We start from the raw sequence: 13,840 nt of genomic DNA, 5'->3' as shown, positions 1-13,840 counted from the left end.
CCATGTCAGTGTTGATGCAGAAGCTTTTTAGATGGCATCATTAGTCATTAGATGCAGATGAAAAATAAGTTTCATTGCAACACTGATAAGATACTTTGTTATATACCTAAAGTTTCATTGCAATGCTGATAAGATACTTTGTTATATACCTAAAGTTAATTGCAATGCTGATAAGATACTTTGTTTTATACCTAAAGTTTCATTGCAACGCTGATAAGATACTTTGTTTTATACCTAAAGTTTCATTGCAATGCTGATAAGATACTTTGTTATATACCTAAAGTTTCATTGCAACGCTGATAAGATACTTTATTTTATACCTAAAGTTTCATTGCAATGCTGATAAGATACTTTGTTATATACCTAAAGTTAATTGCAATGCTGATAAGATACTTTGTTTTATACCTAAAGTTTTATTGCAATGCTGATAAGATACTTTGTTTTATACCTTAAATTTCATTGCAATGCTGATAAGATACTTTGTTTTATACCTAAAGTTTTATTGCAATGCTGATAAGATACTTTGTTATATACTTAAAGTTAATTGAAATGCTGATAAGATACTTTGTTTTATACCTAAAGTTTCATTGCAATGCTGATAAGATACTTTGTTATATACCTAAAGTTAATTGCAATGCTGATAAGATACTTTGTTATATACCTAAAGTTAATTGCAATGCTGATAAGATACTTTGTTTTATACCTAAAGTTTCATTGCAATGTTGATAAGATACTTTGTTTTATACCTAAAGTTTCATTGCAATGTTGATAAGATACTTTGTTATATACCTATCAGTTTTCTGCCCAAGAATGCGCCATATATTATCATCAGATCCCCAGAATGGGAAAACAATACTGAAATTTTCTGATTCCATGTTTCTATACTCTCAAACAATTTTGGAACTGTGTTTTCCTAGAGTTACAACAGAAGAAGCCTGAATAATTATGCCATAACCTCGATTGACGTACAAATGGAAATGAGGAGCATTCTCTTTAACAAGTCTGTAGAATCAAATTCCAAAAATTTGGTGTTCAGTACCACTGTCAGAATAATGCCATCATTGCCAAGCCAAGCTTTCACAATTTTCCGCCAGAAACAGTTCAGATGCTGTTATACAAGCCTCGAATAGAAACATAACTAGTTAAGCTGCTGGCAATACCTTTTGTGATGCAAAATTTGAGCGTGTGTGTATGATTTGGATTTTTAATGTAGCTTTCAATTCTTTTTAGTCATATCGCTACGATGTCTGCAGTGTGACAGTTTAAAAGTGATGTCTAGCACTGGGGCATCATGCTGCAGACATGTGGTATGATGTCCCACCCAGTCACATTATCCCCGACACCAGGCTGACCAGTCCTAACACTAACCTCTTAACGCTGAGCACCTAGTGAGGCAGCATTTAGTACCATTTTTCTATGTCTTTGGGATGACTCGGCCAGGGTTCAAACCTGCAACCTCCTGCATCCAAAATTTGACAACTGCACAAAAGCTGTAAACCACATATATGGTTCTGCTGCCAGCATTTGATGCAGAAATACAAACTTAATTCATAAACCAAATTTCATTTTTGTTTTTTACCAGCCAATGTTTGCATCAGTATCAGTTTTATGAAAAGTTTATAAAAGTCACCCACTTTCACTAATCACTGTTATCAGAAAGATTTAAATATTTCTGCAGCAATTTTTTTATTCAGTTACTTTTTGGGATTTTAATAATCTAAAAATTTGATAGGTATTGTTATCAGTAATTGGGGACTTTCATTTCAAAATTGATAGGTATCGTTATCATAGTAATTGGGGACTTTCATTTCAAAATTGATAGGTATCGCTATCATAATAATTGGGGACTTTCAGTTCAAAATTGATAGGTATCATTATCATAATAATTGGGGACTTTCATTTCAAAATTGGTAGGTATCGTTATCATAATAATTGGGGACTTTCAGTTCAAAATTGATAGGTATCGCTATCATAATAATTGGGGACTTTCAGTTCAAAATTGATAGGTATCATTATCATAATAATTGGGGACTTTCATTTCAAAATTGGTAGGTATTGCTATCATAATAATTGGGGACTTTCATCTCAAAATTGATAGGTATCGTTATCATAATAATTGGGGACTTTCAGTTCAAAATTGATAGGTATCGTTATCATAATAATTGGGGACTTTCATTTCAAAATTGGTAGGTATCGTTATCATAATAATTGGGGACTTTCATCTCAAAATTGATAGGTATTGCTATCATAATAATTGGGGACTTTCATCTCAAAATTGATAGGTATTGTTATCATAATAATTGGGGACTTTCAGTTCAAAATTGATAGGTATCGTTATCATAATAATTGGGGACTTTCATTTCAAAATTGATAGGTATCATTATCATAATAATTGGGGACTTTCATTTCAAAATTGATAGGTATCGTTATCATAATAATTGGGGACTTTTAGTTCAAAATTGATAGGTATCGTTATCATAATAATTGGGGACATTCATCTTGTAATGATTTGGATTTTCTGACAACTCAGCATTAATTATTTAGTAATCAAGATTACATTACTGTGATGATAATGTATATATCTTTATCTCATTATAAACCCATGCTGAATGATGTGTCCACCCCTGGCTTTATCAAATTTACTGTTATATATTTAACTGTTATGTTGAGTGGTCTAAAACGCTTACCATTCCGGATCACTGCCATCTCACCTCTGTCTGCGTATGTTCGAGTCCAAGGCTCGGCTAGCGTGGGTACGTGGGAAAGCCTGCCAGTAGCTTCTCGTGGGTCGGTGGTTCTTTCCTGGGTTTTCCAGGGTTCTTCCTCCACCAGTTATACTGGCCACCATATATGGCCTATCTTGTGCTGAAAAATGGCGTTAAACCCTAGAACAACAACAACAACAACTGTTATGTCCCATTGTCTACTTTTGACAAGTTAATTTGACAACCCTCTGCTGTGTGAGAAATAAGGGAAATTTAGACGGAATATTCATGTGTTAATTTGTTTTTCTATCCTGTATAAGCAGATGTTGAGATACAGGATAGCATCTTGTTTGTGTAGAAGTTTTCTTGATTTTGTTTTTGCAAATTGGATACAGTCGTACTGTATTATTTCAGTTTACAGATAATACACCAAATTCCACAAAACCAATGTTTATGAGAATAAAACATGTATGAATTTAATCTTTTAAACCATGATTTTAAGCTTTTCCAATCATTTTCAAACATTTTTGCACCAGTTAATGTTTTTGTCTGGATGTGAGAAATCTGATTGGTTGTTTTTAAGGCAGACTTATATTTTAGACAGATTGCTTGATTCTAGATTTTAATAGGTGTAAGTCAGGACTTGTGAAATAGAAGCTAGGTCACCCTAAACAATTTGTTTCAAAAAATAAGGTAACATGCCTGTTCCTAATGATAACAAATGAAGCCGAGGTATTACAGTCATGGAAACGACTCAGTATTTGATGTTTGCAGTAGAATTGAAATTTACAAATATAAAAAACTCGTGCCTTTCTCTGTCAGAGTAGGTATTCATTTAGTTTATAGTTGTAAGCACAGTGCCAGGGTGTGTACCTCCATACAAAGGATGGTTTGATGTGGTCCCATCTAAAGCTGTACCGATTAATCAGCCATGCTCATAATCATACTGATTATTGGAACAATTGGTATAATCGGTATCAGCAGAAATAATCGGTGCCAATGTAAACAAATTTCCAGAAAATAATTTAATCATAACATTCATCTTGACATGGCTTGAATTTTAATTCAGATTTAAATAGTGGAAATTAAGGAATAAACATTTGATTTGGGGGTTAATTGAAAGACAGTATATTCTTAAAAGTAAATACTTTTTAACACACTTGCTGTAAACTACTGCTGATTGTTTGCTCACAACAAATTATCAATACCATGGATGCACTCATCCCAATCACAGCGGCCAACCAGCCAATGAGGCCTCATGTGGCTGTTGAACTTCCAGCATACACATTACAGGGATGGTCCTGGCTTTTAAAAAGTTGTCACCAAAATAAAACGCCAATCTCAATATTTTGTTGCCAATTTTCAAAAAATGTCACCAGAATAAGTAGTGATTATTTTTCCAAGACTGTTAATGTAATAGGCAGTGAAAATTGAAAAAGATGGGATAGTTATTACTTTATTGACAACAAGCAATACAGCCATCATATTACAAAATAAATAATTACATGACTGTTTTGCACTACTTCCATGGTCTTTGCATTGCGCATAACTATTAATGCATAGGTCTAACTGTTGTCACCTGAAATAAATGCATTACCAAATGTAAAATATCTAATTTCCTACAGTCTCTCTTTTTTTAATAGAAACATCAGGTATTAAGCAAATCTATATTGTGTATATTATTTTCCAAATAATAGTTTTGTAAGAATATTTATTTAGATAATGACATTTTAATACTAAAACCGTACGATCGTACTTTGCAATGTAAGATAAGTGATGCATAATGTGACCGTCGATTTCACGCATTCATGGCTAGCTTCACAAAGTACATCTCAATCAACCAGGAGTTCAGAAATTTATTTTTGCCATGCTTTACATGCTTTTTTTGTTAGTGAACTGCTTCCTAAATCCCAAGAACGATCACTGAATGCTGTAGATTTTTTCTCAACAAGCAAAATATGATCTCCATTCCCACCAATGAAACTTACATGAGTCAACTTGATCGGCATTTCTGTACCGTATATGTAAGCATTGATTTCCATCATTAAAATAAAAGAAGGACTGAAGAAACTTATCACAGAGCATATGTGCCCCCAAAAAACTAATTCAGAATAAATATGTTATTTAGTAAAGAGTTTTTTTTGCATACATGAGTTAACAATAAGAAAAAAAGGTGGCATATAAAATGTGGGAAATAGTTATCACATGTATGGTAGCTTGAGACCACATTTGAACTATTAACATAAATCCACACCCATTTTAGGCATTGTTAGTTATAACAAAAATATGGCATGGTTTACTTGTCAATCAAATGCTAGTGCTTTCACTAATTGTAGAACAGGCGGTTTCTTGAAATAATCTTTCTCATAATCGGTATCGGCAGTTTTAAGAATTGGCTATATGCAGTATCGGCATAATCGGCAAAAAGTGACATCGGTACAGCTTTAGCCCCATCTCTTTATTTTTTATGTGTAAGGGACACCCTTCCATACAGGACCAGTTTTTGTGGTCCCTTAAGTGTGCTTTTAGCGACAGGTTTACTAAATGTGTGTCATTTAATTACAGTGACTGCCACAGACAAAGATTCAGGGAGCAGTGGAGAATTGGTGTACAGTGTTAGTGATGATCACTTCAGTGTAGAAACCAGTTATCTCAATGGACAGTATGTTGGACAGATTAAACTGGCAAAGTAAGTTAATTTGATGTGGAAGAAATGACTCAGATGTCCATCTCCAGCTTTTCATAGCTCAGTATATATTGTTAATATTCTGACAGAATTATTCAAAAGTTAGATACTATATTATTATTTTGATTGAGTTTCATTGATAGGTAGACGTTCATCAATAGGTAGATGTACATTTGTGTTAAGACGGTATTAAAAACTAAAGGGAAGGATTACTTAAATAAATAAGAGGAATCATTCAACCATTCAGTTTTCTTTTCTGGTATTAATACAGTTGTCACTAGCAGCAGGATTATGAAATCACCATTTTGTAATAGATTAACAAATCGGGTCACATTCTTGTGGTCTACAGATTTTGAGTTTGTCTTTTTCCAGGGCAATAGATTATGACTACAGACGAGATCATCAGTACAGATTTAACATCACAGCTGTAGACAAGGGTACGCTGCCACGTTCTGGTTCAGCTACAGTGATAGTTTACGTAACCAACATTAATGATGAGAAGCCAGTGTTTGTATCAGGAGTTGACGGCCTCTATGCAAGCATCAATGAGTTGCAGGAAGGTGGAAGTGTCATGATTGTTCAGGCTACAGATCCAGATGGGGATAATGTCAAGTACTACTTTTCTCGTAAGTTTAATAGAATTCCATATGATACAGTTTTAAGAAGTTTATTTTCCTTTTTTCTAACCTATGTTAGCAAACAAAATGAGATAGATATTCTTGATATGTGTATTATGTAAGTAACCTCCCATTAGGGTAAATGATTGTCTCCCCATTGTAGGTATATGATACTATACAGTATCTAGCTGAAAGAACATTTTTCTTAGTTGATGATGTAAACTTGTATATTTTTTGTAAAATAAACAAAACTTCAGTTTTTTAATTTCAAATTTATTATCAGCAAAAATGGATAAAGATTTTATTTTTTCACTTTGTATTTGTTCAGCAACCTAGTTTGACAAGGTAATTCCCTGATAGAAATGGCAGCAAACTATCTGATACTAAAAGTGTCCATTAAATTCCCAGCATTAATGACGACTGCATCAATAATAAGATTCTGTTCTGAAATTTTATGTTAATGGATTTAGGTTGCTACAAGGACTTGTTACCCCCAGAAAAATGATATTCATCTTGGCTACAAGGATTTAGCAATCCAGAAAATAGATATTCACCTCAGTCATATGATATTCACTTGTCAGCCCTAGAAAAATGATATTTCCGTCTGCCACAAAGAGTTGTCAACCCTAGAAAAATTATATTTACATCTGCCACAAAGAGTTGTCAGCCCTCGAAAAATTATATTTACATCTGCCACAAAGACTTGTCAACCCTAGAAAAATGATGCAGTAAAAACTGCTATGAGCAACCTCTGCTATGAGTGACCACCTGTCATTTCCGACCACAATCATAATGTACGATCAGTTTTATTATATAAACGCTCTGTTATGAGCAACCACCTGCTGAATGTGACCAGTAACTGTGATGTCTTGGAAAAATAGGCATTTCAACACTGCTATGAATGACCGTATTGCAAAAACGAGGATAAACTCCACTCATTTATTCAAGTTGGTGCAACCAGGTTACACACTTTGCTTTTAGAATTAATCTCTGTATGTCATCTTTGAATGAAGCCTTTGATTTTTGTCTTTGAGTTAATGGTTTTGTTTCTGGATGAGATAATTGTTTCTTTTCATTCATTCATTGTTAGATATGCAATGGACTAATATAGATTTTTCAATTGAGCACCAATAATTTTAACACCTAGAGCCTTAATAACATTGGATGAACCTCCAACTAAAAGGAGACAAATTTAATGGCTGGAGAAAATAATTATTGTAACTAAAAGAAGTGAAAAAGAGCAGACCACTCGCAAAAAGCGGTTTAAACATCAGTAAAACAAATTTAGGTTGTCATAAAGGAAGAGGAGTAATTCAGAAATGGTTTCATATGCTAAAATATGTGATCATCAAATGTAAATGTGATTTCATGTTTAATGATAGAAATATCTTTTTTATTACTATATGATATTATTTTTAGATGAATTCATACACTATTTTAGGAAGAACTATTAATAAAGAATAGATTATATGTACAGTGATTGTGGTTATTTTTCTTGAAATTGTTCTGAAACTGGACCTTGGAAACGGGTCTTTTTGTACAAACCTGCTATGAGAGACCACCTGTCTTGAGAGATTGCTTTTTGTTGGCAGAAGGGGCGGTCTCTCATAACAGGTTTTACTGTATTCATGTTTGCCACAAAGAGCTGTCAAGCCTAGAAAAATTATATTCACGTCTGCCACAAAGAGCTGTCAACCCTAGAAACATTATATTTACGTCTGCCACAAAGAGCTGTCAAGCCTAGAAAAATTATATTCACGTCTGCCACAAAGAGCATGAAAAATTATATTTACATCTGCCACAAAGAGTTGTCAAGCCTAGAAAAATTATATTTACATCTGCCACAAAGAGTTGTCAAGCCTAGAAAAATTATATTTACATCTGCCACAAAGAGCTGTCAAGCCTAGAAAAGTTATATTTACATCTGCCACAAAGAGTTGTCAAGCCTAGAAAAATTATATTTACATCTGCCACAAAGAGTTGTCAAGCCTAGAAAAATTATATTTATGTCTGCCACAAAGAGTTGTCAACCCTAGAAAAATTATATTTACGTCTGCCACAAAGAGCTGTCAAGCCTAGAAAAATTATATTCACCATGTCTATGAATATCAGTTTTCTGGGTTTGAAAAATCACTGTTAAGATTGAGTTGGAAAGGTGGCCAAGATCATTTTAGCCAGAACTTATATTTTAGGTGATAATTTTTACAATGGCTGCTGGAGACTAGTGAGAGTAGAGGTGAGCTTTGAAATTGTTGATCACCCTAATTTATATGAGTATTCTTGGAGAATAATCTTTATAGAAATTTACCTAGTTGATGTTAAACAAATAAATGATTGCATAAAAATTGTAAGATTTATGATCAAACTTTATTACATTTCTGCAGCATTTAAGAAACACACAGTGCTTACAGTTGCAATCTTTTAATATGACAAATTGTAATGTATAAATTATTTCAGTTTAATTCAGGTAAATTATGAAATATACATATTTGATTGATGAATGCTGAAATATATATATTTGATTGATGAATGTTGAAATATACTTTAAACTGAAACTAATTTGCAGCCAAGACAACAATCAGTGCTCCCTTCAAGATTGATCCAGATTCTGGCCTCATCTCTCTGGTTAACACGGTTCCCGATCGGATACCCTACTACACACTCAATATAACAGCTTATGATGACGGTCGATGTTGTGGAGGGTTCCCTATCCTATCCAGTGAGACTTACGTTGTCATTGAAATTAAGGACACCAACAATAATAGACCAGTTTTCCCCAACTGTGACTATGCTCCCACAGTTATGGAGAATGAGCAGATTGGAACATTTGTAATACAGGTATGTTTGTGTTCTTAAATTTAAATTAATTTTAAATTGTAATTTAGATTTAAATTAATTTTAAATTCTAATTTAAATTTTACAGCATATTCTTTTATGTTTCAATGTTACAGCAGTTTTCTTTAACATGAAGATTGCAAATGAACATACCCTTTTAATAGGGCTAATGCCTTTATGGGAAAAACTTTCGATCTTGTTCATGACTATTTAGTTAGACGTGGGGATCACTTTAATCTTGTCCATGACTATTATTAGTTAGACATAGTATCACTTTGATGATTATCATGACTATTTAGTGAGACGTGGGTATCACTTTGATATTGTCCATGACTATTTAGTTAGACATGTGTATCACTTTAATCTTGTCCATGACTATTTAGTTAGACATGGGTATCACTTTGATCTTGTCCATGACTATTTAGTTAGACATGGGTATCACTTTGATCTTGTCCATGACTATTTAGTTAGACATGGGTATCACTTTAATCTTGTCCATGACTATTTAGTTAGACATGGGTATCACTTTGATCTTGTCCATGACTATTTAGTTAGAAGTGGGTATCACTTTACATTCAGCAGTGTCATCATTGTGAACTATAAGATTTCTATATTAAAGTTGTTCGCTCACCTGACCATAAAGTCATGTGGGCTTATGGTGTTGACCTTCATCTGTCATGTTGACCTTGTTGACCTTCATCTGTCATGTTGACCTTCATCTGTCATGAATTTTGTACATTATTTATCATCATTTCACAATTGCTTTTTACAACTTATTCTCAAAAACCATGTGAGTGTATAGGGGGCATTCAGGCATCAAGACCATTCAGGTTTGTTTAGTTGATCCCACTCTTCTTCCAGTATGACCACCATTGCTAAATATGGAAAAAAGTTTAACAGCTTCTTTATCTAAAAATCTGCTTGACAGAATTTGATTAAATTGGAACACATGCATGATTAAGGCCTTTATGTTTTTGATACAAATTAATTTCTATTAAATATGACCACTATTACTACACTTTTGGAATTATCCCAATTAAGAAATATATCTACCCTTATGCATGTTATTCAAACCTGAATTTCCATTATTAGGTTTATCACATTTTTTTCTTCTGTTGCTTTCTTTCCTCCCCTCCCTTCTCTCTCTCTACAATCAAAATGAACAAATGTGTCCAAACTGTATACACTTTAGTATACATTTATGTAATCATGAGTTGCTGCCATCAAGAAATACCTAAAAATGAACTCCAGACTGCAAGTAGATTTCAGTTATTAACTTTGTTATAATTAGTTTTCACATTGAATCATGCAAATTATTAGTGACTCAGCATATTTGACCTGTTCATATTTGATATTCTGTGTCATCTATGTGGTATACCTGTTACTCTTCAACAGATGGTATAATTTTTGACAAACTTGATTAAACATAGCAATAAAATTGTTTGGTAGCAATTTTACGTCTCATCAGAACCATAATCTTGGCAGAAAATCTGGCATTGATGAGTGTTGATTGCAAACAAAATTAAGTGATAATCAAAATTAAGTGATAATCAAAGTTTGAGTGCAGCATCTGTTACTGAGCTAGACTGCGAGCATGCCAGGGTCACACAGATATTGATGTTTGCATGGAGAAATAGCCGATTAAAGAAAAATCCTTACAAGTAAACTCCAAATTGTTGAAATGTTTTTGTTTAAAGATGTTGTGTATTGAAGTCTGACAGTTATGATAGCTTTGTGATATTTCTACAGTACCCCCACCCTAACATTGTCCTGTTTATCAGTCGGTGCAAGAAATGTGTTCATGAAAATGAAAAATCTCTATCATTGTCATATGAAAACAGTCATTAATTTGACAAAATACACAATTTAAAGTATTGTATGTGCATGCTAAGTTTGTGAAACATTGCTGTTGAAAAATAAATGAGGAATGAATGCTATACAGATTGATGATTATTGCCTGTAAAAATACGTAATAAAAAGAAAATCAGTATTTTTTTTTTAGGCCTGTTGGTCATAGACCAGAGAGCTTAAGGGATGGCCTGATGTCTATCCATCTGTTGGCACATGTTTGTTCTTAATGCACCTTCGAAACTAAAGTGAGGATATCCATGAATCTTAACATACACATTCATTCCAAGGTCTAGTTGATTATAAATGAAAATGGTTTAGCTCAGACATCCAATTTGACCACCACAGCAGCCATGTTACTGCTACTCCACTTGAACGGATAGTTGTATCAACATGGGATTTTCACTACAATACTTTTTATGATGTCTTGTTGATTGTAGATGAAAATGTTTTTAATCTGATATCCACTATGGTCACCTTGGAAATCATCCTGAAAATCTTGTTATTGCTACTTTTCCTGAACAGAAATCCACATCTGCAGGTGGATTTTCAGTGGAAGACTTGTTATGAGCTTTAGTTGGTTTTGATTAAAAACTGTGATATCCAATATAGCTACCAAAGTATTTGTCTTGAAAATCTCATTACTACTGCTCCTACTTCATAAGATACATAGATGGAACTAAACAAGAATGGTGCTAGTCTGACATCCAGTATGCCCACCATTTCAGTCATCATGATAATCTTCTTGCTACCACCACCCAAATAGAAAATTATATTGACATGGGGTTTCATCAAAATAATTACATCGAGTTGCTCCTGAATGAAAAAGATGGAAAATCATATCGACATGGGGTTTTCATCAAAATAATTCTATCGAGTTACTCCTGAATGAAAAAGGCGTCAATCTGACCTCAGATATGGCTACTACAATGAACATATTGCAACTCTTGTCACTAATTCTCCAGAATTGATGGTCATATCAAGATGGCATTTTTACCAAATGTCTTCTAATGGTATCCAGTTTGCCTTGAATAAAAATAAAGTTGATCTTACATCTAATGTGGCCGCCACAGTTGCTGTTTCGAAAAACATATCCTTCAAGAAAAACACATCTTTTAAGAATAATAGAGGTGGTTTTCAACTCTCATCAGTTAAAAAGTAATGGGCTTATCATGAATTCCTGGAAATTCTTTTCAAACATTAGAATGTTCGTCCCTTTTGAGGGACTCTTTAGCTGTGAGGGAATTTGTCACTTACAATGTGAAAACTTTTTTTATTGTCAACTATGGCTTTGTCACTTTGTAAATGTACAATGTCTCCACTTCATTCATGAAATATTACCTGATATCTAATATCTAAAACAGATATTCTCTTTATACTTCATTGTACAAGTCATAGATTAAATGCCGCCTTCATCTTCAACATCATTGTCTCCTTGTCCTTATCTCTTTGCATGTAACCATCCTGATCTTTTAGTCTGGAAGCTATAGTGTGGAAAAATATTCAGCTACTGACAAGGGTAAAAAGAAATGAAAGTTCTTGTTTTGCCAATTAAATAACAGTGTTCAAGAATGAAAAATATCAGCAAAAATAGTGCAGGTATTTTTTGGGGGCAACATCAAAGCATTACATCTAATGACTGAAGTGTATGCTTCATTTCTATCAGTTGCTTTTGTTAAATTTAGGAAGCTGCACAGCTGTGGTATCAAAGGAGAAAATAGTTACAACTTTTCCAGTGAAATATACATGATATTCCAGCTAGGGCACTTTGGGTGCGGGGTAGTCACCCATAGATGCAGTTAGAATTTTATATCATTTTAATGTGAACTCACTTGAGTAATCAGAATACACTGGCATATATATTTTTTTAAACTGCTTTCCCTGGGTGCCATGTATGTTTAAATGGAAAAGCCCTTATAAACTTCATGATGACAGGTACAGACTAAAGTGTTAAAGCCCAAAACAGAAAGAAAGTATTATGTCCATCAGTACTGTAGAGTAATGTCTCATTGTTCTCATATTCATCCTAATCCAGAAGGTTACGCAAGCCATGTTAATTTATATTGACATTGTCATTTCATACTTTCAGGTAACAGCTGTTGATCAGGACCGTGGCGATAACGGAAATATCACATACTCAATCGTAACAGCACCAAACCAGCAGAAAAAGTTTGAAGTTGACCCATTAAGTGGTCGTGTAGTTTCAGCTGTGGTATTTGACCGTGAAGCAAGTCAAGGCAGCCGTGGATATCCAGTTACAGTCAGAGCTAAAGATCAAGGTTATCCACAATCCTTGGACAGCCATTGTATATTTTGGGTGCGTATTGGAGACAAGAATGATAACGCTCCTGTCTTTGACTCACCATCGTACTCGACTTCCATCAGTGAGGGGAGTGCAGTTGTGGACAGGAGGATATTTGCTGTGCGGGCTCGTGATGATGATCTTGGAGCGAATGCTAAGGTTGTGTACAGTTTGATGGAAAATACAGGAAACTTCTTCCGAATAGAACCAGATTCTGGCATAATATACCTGGCAAAACCACTTCATGGGGTAAGTGCTTCATTGTTTAGCTTTATGGTGATAGACCAGAAGAATTTGTGGAAGACCAGAAGAATTTGTGGAATGGTCTTTCATCTGTCATCCATCACTACATTCGCTACTCCACTTAAACTACTTGGATGATTGCCATGAAATTTTACACAGGCATTCTTCCCATGGAATCCAGTATGGTTACCACGATGGCAGCCATCTTGAAAATTTTGTTTTTGCTACTCCTCATAATATATAGTCATATGAACATGGGGTTTTCACTTGGATGATGTCTAGTTGGTCCTATATACAAATGGTACTGATTTTTTTGTTCCATATGGCCAATACATCAGCCATATTGAAAATCTCATGTTATCACTACTCTTCCTTAACAGAAAGCCATTTAGGGGGGCGCCCACCAGTTGTTATGTACTTTTGAGAGAGTGATGTATGTAAGGTGAAGTTGTTTGCATTTAAAACATGGACAGTGGAGAGAATGTTGACACACCTCTATGTTACTTTGATGTAATGTGGATGATATTTCTTTGGATATTGTACTTTTGGAAATTGTACATGATCTAAGCACACTGCTAACTAAAATGACTGCTCCCTTGTGCTA

General features: G+C 34.0%; 1 protein-coding gene across 1 annotated transcript in view; it reads left to right on the top strand.

Annotated features, from left to right (window-relative positions):
• The window catches only part of LOC149787442 (neural-cadherin-like), a 171,334-nt gene that overhangs the window by 64,906 nt on the left and 92,588 nt on the right, over positions 1-13,840 (top strand). Inside the window, exons 6-9 of the mRNA XM_089978058.1 lie at positions 5,271-5,394; positions 5,764-6,017; positions 8,575-8,846; positions 12,781-13,242. Coding sequence (XP_089834184.1) covers positions 5,271-5,394; positions 5,764-6,017; positions 8,575-8,846; positions 12,781-13,242 — 1,112 coding nt within the window. The remainder of the gene's footprint in view (positions 1-5,270; positions 5,395-5,763; positions 6,018-8,574; positions 8,847-12,780; positions 13,243-13,840) is intronic.

The sequence above is a fragment of the Sinohyriopsis cumingii genome, chromosome 12 (assembly GCF_028554795.1).
Source record: "Sinohyriopsis cumingii isolate HCF-2022 chromosome 12, ASM2855479v2, whole genome shotgun sequence".
Taxonomy (NCBI): Eukaryota; Metazoa; Mollusca; class Bivalvia; order Unionida; family Unionidae; genus Sinohyriopsis; species Sinohyriopsis cumingii.
The sequence above is the reverse complement of the archived record's forward strand: the minus strand, read 5'-3'. Positions and strand labels throughout refer to the sequence as shown.